At 48.9% G+C, this 24,808-nt stretch overlaps 1 protein-coding gene across 1 annotated transcript in view; it reads right to left on the bottom strand.

Moving 5' to 3' along the window:
• The window catches only part of CCN4 (cellular communication network factor 4), a 58,418-nt gene extending 57,784 nt beyond the window's left edge, over positions 1–634 (bottom strand). Inside the window, exon 1 of the mRNA XM_058276073.2 lies at positions 517–634. Within this exon, the coding sequence (XP_058132056.2) occupies positions 517–634 (118 nt within the window). The remainder of the gene's footprint in view (positions 1–516) is intronic.
• Between the last annotated feature and the right edge of the window lie 24,174 nt (positions 635–24,808).

The raw sequence follows: 24,808 nt of genomic DNA, 5'->3' as shown, positions 1-24,808 counted from the left end.
CAAGGACAAAGCAAGCGGACAGGCTGGACTCAGCCCAACAGGGCATGAGCCCAGGGGTCGGAAAGCCAGGGCGGCTACTGGGTGTGCGCTCCCTCCCAGGGCACGGGGAGCACATTGGGGGGTGGCAGTCAGGCGGGCTGGGGCGCCGTAGCAGGCCTCCGCCTCCCTCGGCGCTGAGCCTGGAGTCGGCACAAGGGCTCTGGAGTTGGTCGGCGTTTGGCGCACTCGGAGGTTCTACGAGGCAGGCAGGACCCCTGGCTCCGGGCCTCCTCCTGCCCAGCCGCCTGGGAGTTTCTAGGTGGCCGCGGTTTCTCGCCACCGCTCTGGGCAGGAGGTCTCCTCTTGGCGTTGGGGTCGTTGAACCCTCGCTGGACTCAGGGTTCTTTCCAGTCTGGGTCCAGGTTCCATTTCACAGATGGAGACCCTGAGGTCCCCACGACAGAACAATGGGATTGTGGCCCAGTCCTCGTTCTGTCCCCACCAGCCACTCAGACACTCCCCCCTCCGTCTGCTCACCAGCATCTGGGTCCTCAAGGGCCTGCAGGCCCAGCTGTGAGCCCGGCCCGTGGCGCAGGGAGCAGTGGGCAGCCACAGTCACGGCAGGGCCAGAGCCCGTGGGGGTTAGCAGGTCCATGCACAGCTTCTCCCTACAGCCGAGTGGGGTTACACACACCACGGACCAAGGGAGGCAGACCTGGTGAGAAAACCAAAGAGGCCGCGTTCGAGAGGATGCAAAGGATGCATAGGAGTTCAGTTGCTGGGTAGGGGAATAAAGGAGAAATCAAATTTCAGGTGGAGAAAAGAGTGATCACCTTGAAAAATAAACTGTAGCATTTATTGAGCTCTGTGTGTGTCGGGGGCATTTAAGCACTTTATATGCATTCATTTATTTGTCTTCCACCACAGAACAAAAGATGACTTTCTCTGTATTATATCCACTTAATATGTGAGGAAGCAAAGGTACAGGGAAGTTAAATTAAATGCCCCCAATTTCACAGGAAGTAAGTGGTAGGGATGGGGATTGAAGCCGGAGCCTATGTCTCCAGGTCCACCTCCAGGTCCACCGCCAGGTCCACTGTTAGGTCCACCTCCAGGTCCACCACCAGGCCCACCTCCAGGTCCACCTCCAGGTCCACCTCCAGGTCTACCTCCAGGTCCACCTCCAGGCCCACTGCCAGGTCCACCTCCAGGTCTACCTCCAGGTCCACCTCCAGGTCTACCTCCAGGTCCACCGCCAGGCCCACCTCCAGGTCCACCTCCAGGCCCAGCTCCAGGTCCACCTCCAGGCCCACTGCCAGGTCCACCTCCAGGTCCACCACCAGGTCCACCTCCAGGTCCACCTCCAGGCCCTCTGCCAAGTCCACCTCCAGGTCCACCTCCAGGCCCACTGCCAGGTCCACCTCCAGGTCCACCTCCAGGCCCTCTGCCAGGTCCACCTCCAGGTCCACCTCCAGGCCCACTGCCAGGTCCACCTCCAGGTCCACCACCAGGTCCACCTCCAGGTCCACCTCCAGGCCCTCTGCCAAGTCCACCTCCAGGTCCACCTCCAGGCCCACTGCCAGGTCCACCTCCAGGTCCACCTCCAGGTCCACCGCCCGGTCCACCTCCGCAGTTCTCTCCACTCCAGCTCTCTAGTGTGCCGATGCAGAATGGCCATTCCTCCATCTGCTGTTGACGGTCCACTGAGCACTAGGTGGCCTGGATACCATGGAGGATGTGGGCATATGACGGTCAAACAGTGACAGCCCTGGACCCCAAGGAAATTAGCATATAAACAAAAAGTCAGGTTCCACACAGGGCGACAAGAACGGTGCTGCAGCAAACCCAAGAAATCATGGGAGCACAGCGAGGGATGGGAGTGGGAAGTGAGGCCAGAGGAGGGGGGATGCTGTGCAGGTGAAGGAAGCTGAGACCCACAGGTAGAATTTAGTTCAGTGTGGAGAGGGCGCATGGCTTTCCAGGCTGAGGGGAGAGCAGGTGGTCGAGGGGCAGGAAAGAGCACAGCTGCCGGCAGGGGCGTCGGGAGGTCAGGCTGGCCAGGCAGGAGGCTCAGGGGCGAGGGTGGGGAGAGCGGCAAAGGGGCCAGACACTGAAAATCCCCATGACCCCTGCCAAGGAGTGTAGCATCAATCTGTGGGAGCTGCTGAAAGCTGTCAACTGGAAAGCGATGGATGTCGTCAGATCTTCCAGAACATTCCCTAAGGTTTGAAGCTGCTGTGTGGCAGGGGTGGCTGGACTATAGAGCACATGAGGGAAGTAGCAAAAGCAGAGGGTCAATGTGAAAGGAGACCAATGACCGTCAGGACAAGAAGAGGACTTCACCCTCAGGTGAGGGGAGCAGTGAAGGGTTCTGGGTAGGAGAGTGACACAGTGGGAGAGATGGACAAAGGAATCAAGAGTGAAGGACTGGGGGGATGGATGAATCAGCAGTGGTGGCGAGGAGGGTGGAGATGGGGAGAAAGGTTTGAATGACTTTGCTGCATCCATATTCCCTGGGGAAACAACTGGAGAAGTTTTGACCAACGAGGTAAAAATGCCTCTGTAAGAGCTGCTGGCTGAGTGATCGAAAAATCCACACATTCAGCATATTTGGGCTAAGCTCCAGGTGCAAATGGAGAAGGAGAGGAAAGACGGACGCCTTGTCCCACAGATAGGGTGCTGGGCCCTGGGGTTACAGCCCAAAACAAGCCGGCCATGGCTCCTGTCCCCACAGAGTGCTGGGTGTGGAGGAGGGGCGAAGGGCAGAGATCTGATCCTGGGATCAGAGTCAAAGGCCATGACCTCTTGACCCCCCATTCCTGCTGCTTTGAGTGCTCTTAGGCCTTCCCCCTTCAAATGTTTCTCCTCTCTGAGGTTTCCCTGAACCCCAACTAGAGGCCTTTCTCTCTCTTACTCCCTCAGCATTTTGTTTGTCATTGCACACTTCAAACGACAGTTACAGATTTTACATTTGTTACTTGTATTATAATTCTTTGGGTATGCTGTGAAATTCTCAGTGCATTGTGGGCTAGTTTGGAGGTGGATGTGAGGCTTCATTCACTGATGTGCAACCTGTGCTAACAGTGTCTGATCCATGTTCAGTTAAGTGTTTGTAGGCAAGAAGTCAGGCATGGAAAGAGGAAGGGAGGGAACAAAGAAGAAAGAAGGAAAGGAAAAGAACGCATAAATGGTAAAAATAATAAAAATGAATGAGTGGGAGGATGGATAGATGATGATGGATGATGGATGGATGATGGATAATGGATGATGGATAGATGGATGGATGATGGATGATGGATGGTGGATGATGGATGATGGATGGATTGATCCATGGACAGATCAGATAGGTGGATGGATGGATGAATCATGATTAAATGGATGAGTAGATAAATGAGGAAACAGGAATCTGGAGGGAAGGAAGATCAATTTTAGAGTTTCTGCAAACCCTTGGGATGGCAGGGCCAGCTCTGCAGTCTATGCCTTGTCTCAGAGAATGAGGGGGTCACTGGCTGGTTGCTGGAGGAGCTTGACTCCTGGCTCTAAATTCAGGGCTATTTCTACTTATAAATCTGATTGTGCAAGGAAAATGTAGAAGATCTCACTATTCCTGATTGTGTGGTCTTTAGCAAGTTGCTTACTCTCTTTGTGCTCAGTTTCCCTCTCTATTGAATGGGATTAACCTGGTATATCACATCAACCTGTGGCCACCATGTGAGCAAAGGTCTCGTGCACCCAGCCCCACCTATCACTGGTATCCAGTAGTGCCTGGCACCGAGGAGGCAAGCCTTCCCTTTGGGCCCAGGGATGGGGTGTCTGCCTTCTGCAGCACCCTTGGCACCACCTCACTGGCAGTCCCTGGGCCAGTTCTTCTACTCTCTAGGCCTCAGTTTCCTGTTCTGTGAAATGACGGGTTGGACGGACTCCTGAGGAAATTCTGGCTCTGATCCTCCCTTCCTGGCCTGGCAAATCTCAGCCCCTTCCCTGGAAAAAAGGAACCAGGGCCAGCTGGTTGCCTGGCTGCCTGGCAGCCCCTTGCTGGGATGGCACCTGGTCTGGGGTCTCCAGAGCCCAGGGGCGTCTCCGGCTCTGTGTGGGCAGACGGGACTCCCGGGCTGTAGGAGCCCTGCCTGCACACTGCTCCCGGGCACAATGTTTTCTGTCTTCTGTCCTCGAGAGCGAGGTTAGATAAACTATCCACTTTCTTCTCTTCTCTTCTTTTCTATGAGCTTCAGCAAATTTTGTCCCAGAGAGAGCTGCCAGGTCACTGGAAACTGGCATTTGTCAACAAACTGAGCTCAATGTATTCTTCCACAGGAAAAATAGGCCAGGCCAGCTTCCAGAGCACCTCACAGGGGCCCGCACGCTCCACCGAGGAGCAGGGCCCCAGGCACGGGTGGGGCCGGGGCTCAGGGCCGGGCACGTGGGTCCAGGAGCGAGGAGACTGGGTGTGCGATGGAACCGTGCAGCCCATTTGCTGGGCGTCTGAGCAGGCTGCTGAACCTTCCAATTTCTTCACGTGTGAAAGTGAATATCACTCATACTTGGTTAGAAAGGGTTTTTGTAAGAATTCAGATAGAACATTTAAAGAGTCTGGTCAAATGCCTGGCATATGAAAGCATACTGGCTATTTTCAATACACAAATATATATACACATACACACAAGACATTTATATGTATATTTAAACAAGATTTATTCATCAAAGAACGCTTTGAAAATGCAGGGAGTATGAAGAAAGAAAGAAAAAGGCATGCATAGACTCGCTCCCAGAGACAAGCACTGTGAATGTTTTGAGGAACTTCTTGTATTTTGTTCTATCCTTTTGTATATATATTTAAAAACTGTAGTCATGTTGCTTTTATTTATTTTTGCGTTACTTAGCATTATAACCTAAACATTTTTGTGCCTTAAATAGTCTCTGAGGGCCTGGTGTGGAGTAGCTGCACGACCACCCATTGCACGGACTCCTGTGAATGACCTGAGCAATCCTCGACTGTTGTTTCCAACTTCCCGCCATCCCAGGAGTGCAGGCTCAGGGTTTGAAACCAAGTCCGACTGAGGCCCAAGGCCACCAAGGCCTTCTGCGGCAGATTGTTACTACTCTAGCAGAAAAAGGAGCATGTTCTTCACTTAACCCGTCGCGGTGGGTGTGAACCAGCTGTAAATAGGACCTTTTTTTAAAATGGTATTTGTTCATTATGACATTTTAATCACAATTCTTTTTCTTTTTTTTTTTAGGTTTACTTTATTTATTTCCCTCCCTTTCCCCCTGCTGTCTGCTCTCTGTGTCCATTCGCTGTGTGTTCCTCCACGTCCGCCTGCATTATCCGGCAGCACTGGGAAACCGCGTCTCTTCTTTGCTGCGTCATCTCACTGTGTCAGCTCTCCGCATGTGTGGAGCCACACCTGGGCGGGCTGTGCTTTTATCACACAGGGGGACTCTACTTGCAGGGTGCACTCCTTGCACGTGGGGCTCCCCTACGCGGGGGCACCCCTGTGTGGCACAGCTCTCTTTGCATGTGGCAGCACCACGCATGGGCCAGCTCATCACACAGGCCTGGAGGCCCTGGGGATCAAACCCTGGACCTTCCATATGGTAGACAGACGCTCCATCAGTTGAGCCACGTCTGGTTCCCAAATCGGACCTTTTGAAGACATTATTTTTACTTAAGTTGTGGCCAGTTGAATCAGGATGGGTCTTTGTCCCGTTACTGAGGCCTCGTAGAGATGACCACAGGGAGAGTCATGAGGAGGAACAAATAAGGAAGTCACCGGAGCCTTGAAGAGAAAGGAGAGGACATCGCTATGTGGTCGGAAAGGCAAGGAGCCCAAGAATCGCCTGCCAGCCAGAATGTAACTGACCGTGGGAGGAAGCCAGCTTTCTGGCGTCTGAAACTGTAAGACAAAAACTTCCCATTATTTATGCCAACCCACTGAGTGCTTTTGTCATAGCAGCCAGGAAGCTTTCTATGGACCAAGCCTGCAATCGCCTGTTAATTGTCCTGACCAAACTCCATCTCTGCTCCTTGCGGTCTCCCCTCGGCTTCCCTACAGAAAGCTAGTGGCCCAGCGCCACCCACATGTCACTAAGGAGCCACAGACGTGCCCTTTGTAGGACCTGCACCCATTCCCTTCCCATGTGGCCTGCCCGATGGGTGGGGAAGGAAGACAGAGGACTTCGGGAGAGGAGGGGGCATGGGAGATGCCAAAGACAGATGGGCAAGAAGGATGGTATTTCCGAGGAAGCAATTATTTTTTCATTCCTTTAGGACTTGGCCCAGAGCTTCAAAGCACAAGTCCAGAAGTTTCTCTCATAAATCCTTGAGCCTGATTTTGTTTTCCAAAGTGAGAGAAGACCAGCTCCATGTGTTCCGGGTTCTGTTTACTCCACACTAAAGAGCATTGCTAGGGGCTGGGAAGGGACTTGAGGTCTGACTAGCCGTGCTGGATGGGGCCGCCTCTCCTGCAGGGCACGAAGGTGCTCCTGATGGGAATCTCGGGCAGGCTTGAAAGAGGTGGCCCACACGGGCAGGAGAGCCAACCACACGTGTTGCAGTGAACTCCTCTTTGGTCCCTCTGCAGCCTCTGTCCCCCAATCTATCCTCACCCAAATGCCATAGCAATTGGTCCAAAATAGAAATCTGATCACTTCATTCCCTTTCTTAAAGCCCATAAAAGCCTCTTTTTATGACCGAACTCCTCAGTCATGACACCTGGCCCACCCGCTGGTATGTGTCCTCTGCCAACCCCTTGGTCCTCGTCCCTCCCACCCCGCGTGCCCCTCCTGAGTGTCTTGTATCCTCTCCCTCCTCTTCTTTCCTCAGGGCCCTGCTCCTCTGATTCTCTTGGCCTGGAGCACTCATGCCTGCTCTTACCTGCTTTCACAAGAGTCTTCACCTGGCTGCTTGTTAATGCCAGCACTGAACGGTGAGACCTTTGGGTCAGACAGCCTGAGTGCTGCTCCTGCCACTTTCTATCAGTGTGGTATTTGGAAAATTAGTCAGCCTCCCTGAGAATCACTCTTCACAGCTTAAAATAGTGCTAGCAGTTATACTCACCTGGTAGGGCTGTGGTGAAGATTAAGGGGTGATTCCACATAAAATGCTCAGAACAGTGCCTGCCACACAGTGAGTGCCACCCAGGTATGAGTGCATCTTTAAGTCAGGGCATCACCCTCTTTGGCAGATTACAGGTGGCTGCAAATTCTTTGGTCCTCTTCCAGTGAGGGACAGGGTCTACTTTCACTCCCCTTGAATCTGGGATGACCCCATGACTGTTTTGACTAAGAGAATATGGAAGAAGAAGTTCAATTCCAGGGCTATTCTCTAACAGGATGGACAGCTTCCCTCTTGGTCTCTGGGAGCCTTAGTGGAGAGGCTCTGAGACCATGTAGAGAGGCAGAGTTGGCTTCCTAAACCCAGCTCTCCAGCCATCCCATCACGGCACCCAGATGAAACAGCCATCTTGGAAGTGGGTGCTCTAGCCCCAGCCACCCCGGTGGATGCCATGTAGATGAAATACCTTGCTGGGCCCTTCCAAAATTCCCAATCCATAAAAGTACAAGCAAAGTGAAACAGTTGTTTTGAACGCAGAGTTTGGAGTGGTTTGCTGGGCAGCAAGAGATAACTACAATGCCTCCTCAAGGATACTTCCCCGGCTTTCCAAGTCTAGGATTTGTGGCTCATCTGGGTGCCAAGTGCTGCTTGCTTCTACAATACTGGCCTATATTCCTCTCATAGCTCTTATGATATTGTGGCTAACATTTAGCTGTGCAGACCATTCAACCTGATTCTGGAGGTAGAGTTCCCCACAGGATCCATGGGAGAGAGGGGTCTTCCCGGGTAAGACTTGGGCATGGAAGCACAAGGGAGGACACCTGCTCCTAGGGGATAGCTCACTCCCAAGAAGAAGGCAAGAGCTGCACTGAGCATGCCCAGTGATTCTTCTCAGGGGCAGAGAGCTAGGAGTGTTGTGCTCTCTCTATCTAGGAGGAAAAATCCGGAGCTCAAACTCTTCTACCCCTGACAGTCATTCAAGTGTTGTCCTCTTGCCACCACTGTGCTTTTGTTCCACATTTTATTTCTTGTCCCAGTCTGGACTCAAATTTGTGGCTCAACCATTTTCACAAGTCGGCATAACTGACCATACAGTTTTGAAGACATGGAAGGGAATTTAGTCATAGCAATACAAACAATTTAGGATAGGATTATAGCTACCTCTAAGCCCAAACCTTCACTCCCCTCTCTGCCATCTTGCTTGGCTTCTCTACTCTCTTTCCTCAACCCCACCCCACCCCAAATCCATCACTGTTTCTAATAGCTCCTAGTCCCTCATCTCTTACTCATTCATGCCCTCAAGGTTCTAATATCAACATCAAGTAATCTATTGAAGTCATTTCCTAAACGAACACCTCTGCAAAAATGCCACCTTCTTAGCCAGGCTTCTGGGACAACATCCTTCTCTCTACCCTTTTTCTTTCTTTATTTTACCCATAGCACCAATCCCTATCTCTATATATTGCATGTCACATATATACATACATGTATACATACATATATATATATATTACATATTTCCTATTGTCTTTCTCCCCATCAGAATATAAACTTGAGGAGGGCAGGACTTAGAGTTAAATTTACTGTTAAATCTATAGAGTACAAAAGAGCACAAACACATCATAGCGGCTCAGCAGATATTTCCTGCAAGAATGAATAAATGAATGAATTGAAGGGACTCTAGTGCCAACTGTTAATAGTGGTTACTACCAGCTTATGGAAATTTCATCCCTATACATAATTAATGATCAGGAGCCTAGTTATTGTTAGAAAGTGGTGAAAAAAAAGAAAGTGGGTATCCTCAGAATGGGTTTGAAATACCAGCAAGATCAGGCATGGGTGAGGAAAGCCAGTGAGGAACGGAAAGGGCTGTGGCACCCCCTCTGGCACCAACCCTGCCCCTTCTCTGCCCCAGTTCCATGACGAGTCTCCCTCTTCTCCTCGCCCGCGGCCTCCCTGTTCTCAGCCTAACCACGCCAGTGCTGAGGTTTGGCTGATGGTGCTTCAGATCTAACCTTTCCAGGGCTTTCACATTTTAATGGAAAATGCATGCTCTAAGCTCGCACCATGGCTCAGGCAGAGGGAAGCGCTCTCTCTCTTGGCAGGACAATGTGCCCAAGCAGTGAGAGCCGAGGCTCTGGTCGCCCCACTGCTCCCGGCATGAATTCACTAATAAGCCATGCAAGACTCCACCAATGTTGGGTAAGACGAGCCTGCCCTGGGCTTGGGGTACATTTGTGGTTGGTTGGAGGAACCCAATGCCAGCATTTGACCTCAGGCTTAAATCCCCCGAACCTCATGTGCTTGAGTCGTTGGTTTTGTATTCCTGCCACGAGCAGCTCTGGAAGAATGACCAGACATTCCAGGAACGGGTGAAAATCAGCGTCAGCCTCGTGAGTCTCAGCCAGCTGTGGGTCACAGTCTAGACCACCCACTGTTTCACAAAGGGAAAGTTGAGGCCAAGAGGGGCTAGAACCAAATGAACTAGGAAAGCTGGCCTGGATGCGCATTTCCAAAGGCCAAATGTAAATTTGAGGCGTGGTGAAGTAAAGGACTGAGCACTGCTATTAGCCCTAGGCAAATATAGACTCAAATTCCAGCCTGCCACTTTTGAGTCATGTGACTTCGAGTGAGTCCCTCAGCTCTGAACATCGGTCTTCTCATCTATAAAATGAAATGAAAATATTCACTTCCTAGGAGCTGTTGGGAAGATTAAATGAGAGAATTAGCCATGTTCAAAAGCAGTTGAGGGAAGTGGACTTGGCCCAGTGGTTAGGGCGTCCGTCTACCACATGGGAGGCCCGTGGTTCAAACCCCGGGCCTCCTTGACCCAGGTGGAGCTGGCCCATGCGCAGTACTGATGCGCGCAAGGAGTGCCCTGCCATGCAGGGGTGTCCCCCGCATAGGGGAGCCCCATGCGCAAGGAGTGCCCTGTAAGGAGAGCTGCCCAGTGCAAAAGAAAGTGCAGCCTGCCCAGGAATGGCGCTGCACACACGGAGAGCTGACACAACAAGATGACGCAACAGAAAGAAACACAGATTCCCGTGCCGCTGACAACAGAAGCGGACAAAGAAGAACACGCAGCAAATGGACACAGAGAACAGACAACTTGCGGGAGGGGGAAGGGCAGAGAAATAAATAAAAAAGTAGAAAAAGCAGTTGAGGGAAGAAGATGTAGCTCAAGTAGTTGAGCACCTGCTTCCTATATTCGATGTCTTGGGTTTGATCCCTGGTACCTCCTAAAAATGAACAAACAAATGAAAAAACCAACTCTCATTGGGGAATGGATGTAGCACAATGGTTGAATGTCTGCTTCCCGTATATGAGGTCCTGGGTTGAATCCCCACTACCTCCTAAAAAAATCAAAAGCAGTTGACTTCACCTACAATGGTCTTTGCATCCTTACTTCTATGACTCAAGGGTTGCTGTTATCCCTGTTTTACTCATGAGGGTATAAACAAAGAGAGGCAAAGTAAGGTGTGCAAGCCACACTGCCACTATGGGGAAGAAAAAGAAGTTTAGATTGCTGTAAAAATAATCTCATTCTCAGTATATGGTAGTGGTTATTAAATATTAGTTCTCACCATCACTGTTTGCAGCCAGTCAAGAAAGGTCAATTATGTGCCAGGCACTCTTCTTGGCTCTGAGGATATGTAAGTACAAAGACAGCCTGAACCCCTGCCTTGAGAGAGGAAAGAGAATAAATACCTACCCAAATATGTAAGAAAATTTCAGATACTGGTAAATGTTGTAGTGGAGAAAAAATAAGGTAACGTATTAGAGAGTGGCTTGAAGGCAGCAGATGCCTTGGCCAGGGTCAGGGAAGCCCATTCCGAGCAGGGGACTCTTCCATTGTGACCTGAATGGCAAGAAAGAGGCAAAAATGTGATCTGGGGAAGAGCTGTCCTGGCAGAGGGAACAGAGAATGCAAATTCCTGAGGCTTGATGTGCTTGGGAAGCTCTAGGAGAAAAGGAAGGTGGGTGTAGTGAACGGAGAGAGCCTGGAGGAAGATGCAGATGGTGAATTAGGCAGGAGCCAGGGCACAAAGGTCCTGGCTTATGACAGGAAGTGGTTTGGATTGAATTCTAGGGACAGTGAGGCTCCCCTGCAGTGGTCTTGGCCTGGCGTGAGAATCAGTTTACTGTTGAGCATGAAGAATTGGCTGCTGTGTGGAAGATGGACTGTGGGGGTTGGGGCAGGGAAAACAGGAACATCAATTGGTGGTTATGTGCACGGTTAAATGGTGGTGTTGGTGTGACGTGATGAATTAGGGGTCTATTTTGGAGGAAGAGCTTGTCTGCTTGTGGTATATAAGATAAAAGAATTATTGCAGGTGAACCGTTGGATTTGAGGCTGATCCACTGGTGGAAGGAGGGAAATTTGGAGTTGGGGAGCAACTTGGGGGATATGCTAAGCCATTTGACATGACTATTAGGTTCTAAAGAAAAGATGTTGAATAAGCAAAGAGATGGACGAGCTCAAGGGAGTTTTTGGGTCTAGAAATAACATTTGAAAGTCCTCACTCAACTTTTGGAGAGCATTTGAGGTCATGAAACTGGATGAAATACTTGGGAGGAGAGTGTTGTTAGAAAACAGAAGACAGCAAAGGACAAAACCCTGGAGGCACTGTGTGAGGAACTGTTTTATCTACACCACCCAATGAACCACACTTCCCGGTACTCACACCTCTGCACTTCCCTCTCGCCCACTGACTCTGGGCTAGCCATGTGACAAGCTTCGGCCAATAGGATTTTGGCCAGCAGGACCAAAGTGAAAGCTTGCTAAAAGTTTGTGCTTCGGGCTTGCTGTCTTGGAATGCTCTCTGTTGAAACCCAACTGCCATGCTGTGAGGAAGCCCAAGCATCTATATGAGGAATCTCACATGGAGGAGAATCAAAGCCCTCGGCTGGTCACAAGTTCCAACTGCCAATCATGAGCGGGGGCCATTTTGACTCTACCTCAGGAAACACCTCATGAAGCAGAAGAACCTTCTTCTCAGCCACAGAACTGTGAGAAATAATGAATAGCTATTTTGAGACTCTCAGTTTTGAGGTGTTTTTTTACGTGGTAATAGGTAACCAATATATTTGCTACAACAGGTCTGTTGCATCAAGAGGAAGCCACAGATGAGATTGAGAAGGAAATACCAGTGAATTAGGAGGAGAGCAGGTGGGAGGGGTGTCCTGAGGCTGAGAGAAGAAGGACCTCAAGAAGGAGAGAGGGAGCAACTGTGCCAGGCGTTGAGAGTGAGGAAGATAGAGACAGCGCAGGTTGTTGGTGACCTCGCTAAGTGGGAGAGGAGAAAATGAGAGGTGAACCAGCGGGAACTATGTGTATCCGTAATTACACAATTCAGTTCTTGTCTTGAACATTTTTCTCAAGGAGAGCAGAGAAGTGGGGTATTAGCTGAAGAGTTATCTGGAATCGGGGAAGATTTTTTAAAAGAACTCTAAATATGAATGGAAAATTTTTTGCAACTATTTTTGTTATAGTTGTCCCCTCTCTCCACTCACCCCAGCCTTTCCCCTGCTCTAACTTTAGTTTTCACTGTAATACTTCTCACGTTGTAAAATCATACGTAATTTGCTTATTTATTAAGTGGGTTATTTATTATTGTTCCCTCCGCCATTAGAATAGGATCTCTCTTTTTTTTTCTTCACTTATGTATTCTAAATACCCAGAACTGTGCCTGGCATAGAGTCAGTGCTTAAAACATATTGACTGAATGGACAAATTAATCAATGTATGAATGAATGAATGAATGGATATTACTTTGTGAGAATGAGAAGGGAAAGTATTGGAAGATCCAAAAGTTGGTTAGAACAATCAGGGACCCTATTTTAAATGATTGGATTATAGTTAATAGTACAATTATAAAAATGTTATTCCTTCATGAATTGTAACAAATGCACAACACTAATGCAAGGTATTAGTAATAGGGGAGTATATGGGAACTCTGTACTTTGTGCATGATTTTTCTGTAAACCTACAACTTCTCAATTTAAAAAACAATGGACAACTAAGAAGAGTAAGGAGAACATGATGTGCTCTTTCCCCTCGAGACACTGAGCTCGAGGGTTCTGGGACCTGAGTCTGGGCTCCCCATTTCCATGACAACCCTGAGGGGTGAAAGGGCTGGGTGGGACTTTGCAGGCATTTTCCTCTGGCAGTCCAGATTCTCGGGAATTCCCTAGTGGAGCCAAGCCATGACTTACTCTACTAAGCCACGTCCATGCAGTCAATGTAGAATTCTCTCTGGGAGCTTGGGGTAGGGGGCAAGATCAAGAGCCCTGCACTCTGTTTGGAGAGATGTGTATCCAATGTGTCTCCATTTGGGGACGGGGATGGTCTGCTGAGCCCTTGCTGTCTCTTTTGGGGGAAGTACATGGTAGGTGTCAAAAAATTTATACTGAACCCTGTTAGGCAGACAAGGATGACTTTATTCAAAGCTGTATGAACCAGAGAAGAGAGAGAAAGCTATCCCAATAGAGGGGAGAGAGGCTCAACTCTCCTGTAGCAGAGGGCAGGAGAGTTTTAAGGATTGGTTGCGCTAGTGGGAAAGCACTGGAGGGGGAGGTCAAGCAGCAGGGTGGGTGGATTACATGGAGTTTACCGTGGAGGCCAGGTGGACCACATTCTAGTTGCATGCTGGGAGGACCAAGGCTGGGAAGGACGGGGGCTAGGACCGAGGAGAACGGTGGCTAAGGTGTCATCAAGTTAAGGGAAAGTTGAGGTTGTCTTGGTCAGTAACCCAGAGGGTGGGGGATTTCCAAGATCACTGGCTTCAGGTAAAATGCAACATGGTCACAGGTTGAGGAGGCCACCTTCCTGGAAATCAAAAGGACTCATTAATAAATTAATCTAATCAGCATTCAATAGCCAGCCTGGTGCTCAATTCTGGGGACCGAGAGTTGAGCAATGTGTGGTTCCTTGAGGAGCCCGAGTCTCTGAACAAGGCAGACAGGTGGGAGAGCTGCAGCCGCCCTTGGCTTCTGGGGCTGCCTAGGGTCCTCTCTCAGCCCTGCTGTGTCCACTACGTGCAGCTATTGCTGCCTCCACCTCCCTTTAATCCCTCCAGGATTGGACCCTCCATGGAATTGTCCTCAAAGTCTCCCTGAACCTGTTATCTGTCTTCTGCTGGGACCCTGATTAATGCATACATGAGGCGATCTCATTCATTCATTCATTCTTCATTCATTCAATAAACATCCATTGATGCTTCCTCTGTGTTCAGTACGGTGCTAGCCCCAGGGAGGTTGGGTCCTGCCCTCAAAGAACATATGGGGAAGGCAGCTAATTAACTAAAGAACCCCGGGCAGTGTGGAAAGTGCCCTAACAGTATGCAGGCGGCAGTGGCCCTCAGGGGAGCAGGTGTCTCAGTCGGGCGAAGGGCAGAGGGTTGTGCGTTGGGTAATCAGGAAGGATGAAAAGGATGGAGCTGTATGAGCGAATTTCTGGACAAGATGGAAATGGGGGTACATGCCCAGATCGGCCAAGTGAAATGGCGGAGGCTGGAGGGGCTTGGAGGAGGGTAGAGGGGGAGGCAGACAGCGGTGCTAAGAGGCCCTGGGGGAGCTGAAGGGATGGGCGCACCTTAGAACAGTTTTAAGTAAGAGATGAAGGGGAATGGATTTGAGATTTAGAAAGACCAGGCAGCTGTGTGGAGGATAGACTGTGGTGGCAGTGGTGGGGGTAGGGTGGTGAGCCTCTAGGCACAGGGAGGCCAGCAAGCATTGCTGGGCTGGGGCTAAGGTGGTGATAGTTGACAGGGAGGCAGCCACTCTGACTTGCACCCCGATGGAACAATGGGAGCCCTGGGGGGGGGACCTCGCTACTGTCCAGGTTTTGCTTCTGAATTGAGCAATTCGAGGAAAAGTGCCACTTGTAGAGATTAGGCCGACTGAATGACAGTCAGCTTTGGAGAAGGAAGCCTGGAGAGTTTGGTTTTTGGAAGTAGGAAGTGAGAAGCTCTGGGACACCCTGAGGGGGACTATGGATAGACAGTTGGGGCCATGGGAAGCCAAGTCAGCTCTAGAGAAGGACTTCCACTTGTGGAGGCAGGGCAGAAGGGAACTGGCTTTCTGCAGCCCTCCCTGCCTGGGGACCCCCTTCATCCTTCGGCACCTGCCCCTGCCCCGGAGCCTGGCCAGTTCTACGTCCACTTCACCAGCCCCCTCTGGCACCCACACATCTGGTCCTGAAGGTCTCCCCAAGAAAATGCCATAGGCCCCGCTTTCTCAGACCCACGCGAGACACGTGTGACTGACAGGAGCAGGAGCTGGACCGTGGGACAGAGAAGACAGAGTCTTGCTGTAGAGTCCTGAGGCACTTGCCCGGGCCCTGACACCCAAGGCCTGTTGTCCCTGGGCAGAGGAGGAGGGGAAGGAGTGGGAGAAGGGAGGAAACGGGACCACGGGGCCTGGCGCAGAACCCTCAGGAAATGCGTCTTCCAAGTCAGCTTAGCGCCACCGGGGCCAGGCCAATATGGGGCCGGCTTTGTGGCTCCTGCAGCCAAAGATGACAAGCGGAGGGGAGGAGGAGAACTTTGCAAAGCATTTATTTAAGAAAATCCTCCAGGATGCAGGTATTTTGTTTGGAAATAACTGCGCTGGTGTTTCAACTTATAAAGGCGCTCTTCTCTGCCTCGGTGACCTCACACATTCCAGTGGCTTTTAGCTCCAGCTTCGTGCTGACAACTCCGGAATGGAAACCTCCGGCCTGGCCCCCTCCTCGGAACACTTGACTCCCCCGTCCACCGGGTAGAATGTCGTGGGCATCCCAAGGCCACTGTGTTCAAGCCTGGGTTCTTGGCGGTGTCTCCAAAATGGCCCTCCCACTGCTCCCTGTTTTGGTAAATGGCCCCACTGTCCACTTAGTTGCCAACGCCAGGAAAACGGGGAGCTTCCTCTCTTTCCTTATCTAACCTCCACACAGGTCCTCTGGCTTCACCTCCTCAATGGATCTTGGATCTGATTATTTCTCTCCTCCGATGCCACCTTTCTGGTCCGAGCTCATTCTCTGCTTATTGGACGCGGGCCTGCTAAACCTGGGGTCAGCTTCCAGGCTTCGCTGCTGGCGATCTGTGGTGCACCCAGCAGCCTCGGGGGCCTTTTCATCCCAGAGTTGTGTTGCAAAAACACAGCTTAGGTTTTGTTGCCCCATTTTAATAACATGCCGCTGGCTTTGTGTTGCCCTGAGAATAAAGGCCCCACTTTGGCCCTTGTCCAGAATCCTGGGCTGCCTCACCTCCTTCACCTCCTTCTCCCCAGTCCGTCTTGTCTGTCCCTCACATTGCCCCAGCCACAGGGTCCCCCGACCTCCCACAGTCAGGCCCTCCCAACCCCAACCTTTGCCCTGAGGGCCCTCTGCCCAGAACAGCTACCCCCCCCCCCCCCAATTGGCTGACTCGCCTGTCCTTCACACCTCAGTGGAAACGCTCCTCCCAGAGGCCACCCGCACCTGCTCATTTCCTGTCTTCCTGAGCAGACTGTCACTTCCAGGGCCAGGGACTCCGGGCAGACCCCCACCCCCACCCCCACAGAGTAGTGAAAAGCCATGTATTTCCAAGTTTTCTACGGTGACTCTCTATTTTTTTAATACTCACAAAAACAAAATAAGCTTTATTGAAAAAAGTAATGAAATCATACGGGCTGAGCAGGCACCCTACTGGAACATTCTAGCCCCAGTGGTTTCCGGGGGAGGACCCTGGCTCTCAGGTCACAGCGCCCAAATGGGCTGTGACCCCAGAAGCAAGAGCTGCAGGCTCAAACCAGGCCACGAGCCCGGCGCAGCTTTGTGGAATGCGACCCAGAAGACGCCTTCTCTTCCCCACGTGTCATTGAGGCAACTCTGCATCAAGTTTTTACCATTCTTTCACTCGTGTGTTGCTTTTTCCATTTAGAAACACATTTATATATTGATTTTTTAAGAATCGTAAGAATAACGCATTCACAGGGAAAGAGAAACTCAAACAGCACAGAAAGCTCAATGATGAAAGGCACATCCCAGCAGCAGCTACTTTTGAGCTCTGGGTTCATATTTCCTATGGTACATAATTGCAGAAAGTTAAATGATGTCTTCGTACTTCCACACGTATCACAGGGAAATAGTATCTGCTGTCTTCTCTCCTCTCCTCCCAGCCTTCCCCGCTCTCGCTTGTCTCTTACCTTTTGTTTCTAGAATATACTGGGTACTCTGGACTGGGGCCAGAGCACTCGCTGGGTCCTTTACCCAGAATACTCTTCTCACAGTTTGCCCGGAGTGTGCGGGACCTTCACTCAGCGCTCTGCCCAAACGGCCCCTTTGTGGGGGCCTCCCCCAACCACGCTTCGCAAAATAGCTACTGCCCCGCCCACCATTCTCCGCCTATTATCCTCACAGCCACCTGCCATTTTATTTGATAATGTATTTATTTTTTAAAATTGTCTCTCCCCTTCACTAGAATGGAGGAGCCACAAAATTACAGTTTTTGTCTCTGTTTGTTTCACTTCTGTATTTCCCTTCCCAAAACAATACATAGCACATGGTAAATGCTAAATAAATATTTATTGAATGAATTAATGAAACTGTTCACTTCATAATACAATTTCCCTTTCTTTTCCACTCCTACCACTTTTCTATTGGTCACATTTTAATTTTTAATTCTGTTGCTTATGCTTAGGAATTTACATACATCGTACATATATTTATATGCATCAAACTATTTTTCTCGGTGCCTCAAATTTACATGAAACCCATTCATTGTCTCTTGTGCCAGATGAAAAAATCAGCTCTGCTGAAGGGTCCTTCATTTTTCCTCACTCCTTTCATCTCTCTTCCCTCCATCATCTCGTAATTTTGATTGGCTACTCCCTTTTGTGATCTTAATCTGTCGCCCCACCTGCCCCCGCCCCTTCATCTCTCTCCAGTTGTTCTCCACCTGCACTGAAGATTGCCACGCCAGGTCAGGAACACGCATTTGTGTTCCTACATGTGCCCTTGGGTCTATTCCACCTTTCCCTACTCATTACTATTATCAGCATACGTACTACTTTAAATTTGCTCAGCAATGTGCAGTGGCCATTGTGATGGTCAAGTTCACGGGTCAACTTGGCCAGGTGATAGTGTCCCGTTGCTTGGTCAGGTAAGGACTGACCCAATTGTCGCTGTGAGGAATTTTTATGATCTTAAATCATCAGTCAGCTGATTGCACCTACAGCTGATGGCATCTACAATCAACTGAGGAGATGGCCTTCAGCAATGAGAGATGCCTCATCCAATCAGTTGAAGGCTTTCGAGGGAGAAGAGATGATTTCAGCAGTCAGATGGGAGAACTTCCTTCGCTCCTTCAGCCAGCAGCTTCTCTTGGCGAATCCATCAAAAGCTTCTTTGAGTTCCCAGATTGTGGCCTGCCCTAGGGGATTTGGACTTGCCCATCCCCATGGTCAGGTAAGTCAATTCCCACGATAAACTTCGTATTTTCAATGATATCTGTCTCCTGTGTCTTCTGTTTCCCTGGAGAACACTGACTAGTCCAGCCATCTATTAAGTCAGTAGGTTACAGGTCAAAGGTTGTCTTTTACTCTTCTGACCTTTGAATGCATTTAGGCATGCACGTAAAAGTGGGATCACAAGGCATGTGCCGTTAGGTTCATTGCCCTGTTTTAGTTCTTCTTTTCCCTCTTTTGCTTTCTTCACCCTCTTCCTCTCATATTTTCCAATCGCTTCCAGCCTGAACAATCACTGCTCAAACACTGAGCAGTGTTGTCAGCCTGACATGCACAGTCTCCTGCTTGTCACACAGTTGTAGCATCAGCAGCACATGTGCACATCCGGGTATAGAGATTTTGCTCATCATTTGTTTTACCAAAGTGACGTAACAGAATGCACACTTCCTTAAGCAGCTTATTTTTCTCACTCGGAAGTATTCTATGGCACTCCAAGTGATTAAACTTAAACTTAGTCTTTTAACTAATCATAGACTATGCCAGGGTATAATGTAGCATCATTTATTTAGAACTTGTGTGTGTGTTGTTAAGTAAGATAGAAAGGGCCACCTGTACTGAACATTGCCAGGAAGGACCCTTGTCTGAGAAAAGATGTGCCAGAAGACAGAAACAGTTAGCCAACCAGGGCTTTCCAAGAAAATGGAAAATGGAGTGTGCCTTACACTGTTGCAGATAACCAACATGAGTTGATAAACCAGTTTCAGTCCAGTATACAGTGTATCAGAACAGACACACACACCATCCTAACCAATGAAGACCGCTCCCCCTCTGTAAGACCCTTACATGAAATGGAAATCAGAACAGTTTCTCACTCGCTTCTGCATTTGCCCTGTATCAGCTCCCCCTTTGCCCTCCCACGGCAGAGCTCCTCTCCACGTGAGCTTTGGATATTGCCAAATTCGTGAATTTTAGACCTTTCAAATAAACTTCCATAATTAATACCATGTCTAATATTTTAACAGCGTATACCCTAATGTGCTGATACTTTAATTTTTATGGAATTGAGTTCCAAACATGAGGTTGCTGGATTAAAGAACACGTTGTAAAATTTTAATAGATGTCATTCATTTGCTTTATAAAAATGCTATGACAATTTGCAATTCTACCAGTAATATATGAACATAATCTTTTTACAGCATCTCCACCAATTGTAGGTGATGTTGGTCTCTTACAGATGTGACAGTCAGATGAATGTCCAGTGATGTGTCATCTTTACATTAATTATTTCCCTGATTCTGGTGAACTTAATATGTTTACCATTCATTTTGAGTGCTTTATCTTAGTCTTTTACCCAATACTTTTTAGGATGACTTCTGTTTTTCTCATCAATTTATAACAGAGCTCTCTGTATATTACAGCTTCATTTTCTCCCTGTCATCTTTACAGTTTTGTGAATTGTAGATTGAATTCACATTCTAATGAGCTTATCCATTGGCTAACCCAAAGAAAAACGCCCCACTCCCCAGACCTTGCGCTCCCTCCCGTGTCTCTACCTGTGCTAGTGTTTATTTTCCTTACTCTCCTGGGAGCTAGCTGGGTAGGGAGAAAGGAGGAAGCTGACGTTTATTCTATATACCACGTATTGGGGCTATATACCACGTAGCACATTCTATATACCACGTATTGGGGCTTGAATCACGTACCTCACAAAAGATGCACTCAGTTCCTAACCCACGTTCCTGTGGGTTTTGCAATAGGACGTTTTTAAGATGTTAATATTAGATAAATTGTGACCACGCTGAATCAGCGTGGCTAGGACTGGAGACCTTACACAGAGAGGAAATCCGGGTGCAGTTGCCTGAAGTCAGAAGCAGCCAAGAGGAGAAAGAGAGGGCGGCCAAGGAAGCCCAAGGACTGTGGCCACCAGCAGCAGGATGCTAAAGCCTGGTCCGCGGAGACCTTGATCTTGGCCTTCCAGCCTCCAACCTACGAGGTCATTCATTTTGCTGTTTAAGCCAACCCATAGTGTGCTGTTTCTTATAGCAACCCTGGCAAACCGAGATACCAGGGAATAGGCTGGGGAATTTACATGTTTGCATATTAATTAAATGAGACACACATTTCTAGAATCTCCATAGTATAGGTAAGGAAACAGAGGGCTAGAAAGATTTGTTTACTTTCCAGGGCCTCAGAAATGGCAGAGTCAAGATTTGAACTCGTGTCTGTCTGGGTCTTTCCAGTGCTCTGCTCTCTGCTCTCTGGTCATCATTTGATGCTTTCAGCTGCCCTATGGGACTGTAGGGCTCCGACCATCCATTCCCTAGATGCCAGGAGGTGTATGATGCAGTTATAACCACCATGATGGGTTACAAACCTATAGCTTCTGTCTTCTAGTCTAGAATAGTTTCAACTTTGGTGAGCACCCACCCCTTTATTTTGGAGTTTGAAGCACAGGGGAAGGATGCATAGGGACACCAACGGGTGAGCTACTGTCTTCCTGTAAATTTTCTTCTGGCCATCAAAATGGTGGTGCCACCTGGTTTGCCAAGCAGTTACCAAAACCTCCCGCCGTTAGGTGAATCTTTCCCTCTGGCGGCTTGAGTGAGTGGAAGAAACAAGGGAGACAAGCATGGGGGGTGGGATCCTGAAATCCCCAGGACAAAAATAGCCTTGTTTCCTCCCACTTCCACTCCCACCCTCCATCCAAGGGGAGGAGCGGCAAAGTTTCAGAAATTCTGAAATGACTAGAAGCAAAAGAAAAGAATTCTGATTGCCCAATATTTACATAAGAAACTGCTTAAATTTTCCTTTCCTGTTTTTAACTTATGAGCTGGCACGAAGAGGAGAACACCCACCATATCCACACAAGGATGCGTGCTTAGACACACGTCTCATACATGTGGACGCAGGTGTGTGGACACCCCCCGCCCCTCCCGCCCAGCACAGCTACAGCTCTAGCAGGGAGGGGTCCGTGGAACTGGGGCCTGTCGGTTCTCCAACCCAGCCACCGGGTTTCTGACATTACACAAGGACTTCAGGGTTGGGTTTCCCAGGAGCAATCCTGGAGATAAGAATTTGAGCACAAATAGTTTGTTTGGGAGATGATCCTAGGAAACAGCATTGAGAGAATGGGGGCTTGGGACAGGACGGGAAGGAAACCGATCCGAGGACATTGTCAACCCACAGCGGGGGACGCGGAGGGTCAGCACATATAGAGCATGTCTCAGAATTATCCCCCCAAGGGGTGTGGCAGCTGGAACACTTATCAAGCAACTCCCTTTCTGTCATGGTCAGGGGCTGCTTCTGGGGGTCTAACATAGAAAAAGAAATGTGGAGTTTCACATGAACTTGTCGAATGTGCAGTTCTGGGACACAGCCAGGCAAGGAAAATTGCTCTTTACATCTGTCATTTAAAGGCTTAAACCCCAGCTCTGCTGCTGCCTTATTCTATCCCTGGGTTCATTCCTTTCTTCCATCCAAGCCTCAGTTTCCCTCATCTACAACATGGGAAGAATAGCATTTCATGTAAGATTGAATGCATTTGAAATAACGCACAAAGCAACTTGTCCAAAGTTGGCTCTTAGAAGATACTCGTGTTCTGCCTCAGTGTAAAGTTTCCTAGTCTTCTCTGCTGGTTTCCCTTCATCTTCTCAACTTCTGTTGATGGAGAGGCCCGCAGCCCGGTCCTCAGAACTTTTTCCTTCTCTAGGATACCCTTCTAAGGTGATGTCACAACCTCCATACACACGTCTCCAGTCCCATCCTCTCTGCCACCTTCAAAGTAGATCTGGAATCTGACCGCTTTCCCCGTCTTCCCTGCTGCCTCCCTGGTCCAACCCCCCACGATATTTGGCCTGGAATCCTGTTCTTTTTTCTCTCTTTGCTTCCTCTACAGTCGATTCACCACACAAAAGCCAAAAGGACCCTTTTTTTTAATTTGTAAAAAAAAATTATTTCTGAAATATTTCAAACACAGAAAATATAACAGATAATGATGCACCCACCTCCTTACATTATAGATATTGGCTTTCACAGTACTTTTTTAAAAAAATTTCTCTCCCCTCCCCCCACCCAGTCTGCTCTCTGTGTCCATTTGCTGTGCATTCTTCTGTGACTGCTTCTATCCTTATCAGCGGCACCAGGAATTTGTGTTTCTTTTTGTTGCATCATCTTGTTGTGTCAGCTCTCCCTGTGTGCAGCGTCATTCTTGGGCAGGCTGCACTTTCTTTTGCATTGGGCGGCTCTCCTTACGGGGCATACTTCTTGCGCACGGGGCTCCCCTATGCAGGGGGCACCCCTGTGTGGCACGGCACTCCCTGTGCACAGCAGCACCACTCATAGGCCAACTCCACACTGGTCAAGGAGGCCCAGGGTTTGAACCGTGGACCTCCCATGTGGTAGGTGGACGCCCTATCCATTGGGCCAAGTCCATTTTTTCTTAAAGATTTACTTTTTAAATTTATTTCTCACCCTCCCCCCCTGTTGTGTGGTCTCTGTGTCCATTCACTGTGTCCGCTTGTATTCTTGTCAGCGGCACCAGGAATCTGTGTCTCTCTTTATTTCGTCATCTTGCTGCATCAGCTCTCCATGTGTGTGGCGCCATTCCTGGGCAGGCTGCACATTTATGCGCTGGGCGGCTCTCTTTACAGGGTGCACTCCTTGCGTGTGGGGCTCCCCTACATGGGGGACACCCCTGCGTGACACGGCACTCCTTGCACACATCAGCACTGCGTGTGGGCTAGCTCACCACATGAGTCAGGAGGCCCTAGGTTTGAACCCTGGACTTCTCATGTGGTAGGCTCTATCTATTGAGCCAAATCTGCTTCTCACAGTATTTTTTTTTTAAAAGCAGTTTTATTTGGCTATATTCCCACACCTCCTCCTATTCCTCAAACAGTCCAAGCAGACTCCTGCCTGGGGTCTTCGCATGTGCTGGTCCTCCAGCTGAATGCTCTTCTACTAGATATCCACGTGTTTGTTTCCTTCACCTTCTTCAGGACCTCCTTGCTCACATATCACCTCTTTCAAACTGCAGTGCTACCCCAGCTCATCTCTTCTTCCTTCCATGTTTTGCTATTCTTCATAGCACTTTATGTAACAATTTACCCTACTGTCAACTTCCTGTGTTTGTTTTATTCTTTGTCTATCTTCAGCCGCCCATCCCCAAAAGAATGGAACTCCATGAAGGCATTTATTTTTGCCCATCGTGATCCATGATGTACTCTAGCTCAATGCCTGGTGATAGCAAGTGCTCAACCATTATTTGTAGGATGATGACGTGGTATGGTGATTAAGAGCTTGACTTTAGGAGTCATCTGAATCAATTTGACTCTTATTTCTACAACTTGCGAACTGTTATCTTGCACATTTACTTTACCCATCTAAATCTTAGCTTCCTGATCTACAAAAGGGGAAAAAAAGTAGCCACTTAATGCTGTTTTGAAAGGAGATAAGATAAGGTATATTAAACCCTCCGACAAAGCCTGGTACATAATGTGCTCTCAGCAAGAGAGAGGCTTTTTTTTTTTAAGTTTCTCTTTCGTCTTGATGGTGGTGTGACTTTTTAAATATATTTTTTCCTATGACTTCACCAATGTTTTAGTGGAAAATTGAAAGCGGTCATGGTGTAAGAGTAGATTAAAAAAAAAAAAAAAAGACCAAGACGCAAAGTATATGTAAAGAATTAACCTAATTATATTAATCTATGCACTCCCACAGACGTAAGGCCAGAAGAAAATATGTCAAAATACTGACAATGGTTATATTTGGAATTTTTGGTAAGATTACAGGTGACTTTTAATTTCTTGTGTATGCAGTTTTTGCATTTTCTAAATTTCCCGTAATGACCTTGTATCGCTTTTACAACTAAAAAGGCAACGAGCAGGCTTTTAGAAGGCAGGTGGCTCCCCGGCCCAGGTTTACTCTCTTCTGAACACTGCCTCACTCATCCCAGTCAAGAGTGTTTATTGGTCACATCTCAAGTCTTGTGCTTTGGGGAGCACACCCCCTTAGTGCAAACCCAGATTCCTCTTCTCCAAGGCCCATATTCCCCCTATAGGTCAAGTAGCAGAGTCTATATCGAAGCAAAATCCTCTTCTCCAGCAACTATCTTTAAATCACCCTTAATACACGTGGAATTAAAATGTATAAAAACAAAAATAATATGCAGCATGGACTCCAAATGGAACCAACCAGTTGCTTCTTTCCTGCAACAGCCCAAAAGAGCCGAGGCCGGGGCCAGGAAGCAGACTGTACCCCCTCTGCTTCTCACCATGGGGAGCAAGGCCTTCCCAGCTGCGACTTCCCTGACATCGCAGGGCGCTGAGGCCAAGTCCTGGAGGAGACAGT

Source organism: Dasypus novemcinctus, chromosome 14 (assembly GCF_030445035.2).
Source record: "Dasypus novemcinctus isolate mDasNov1 chromosome 14, mDasNov1.1.hap2, whole genome shotgun sequence".
NCBI classification, from domain to species: Eukaryota; Metazoa; Chordata; class Mammalia; order Cingulata; family Dasypodidae; genus Dasypus; species Dasypus novemcinctus.
The sequence above is the reverse complement of the archived record's forward strand: the minus strand, read 5'-3'. Positions and strand labels throughout refer to the sequence as shown.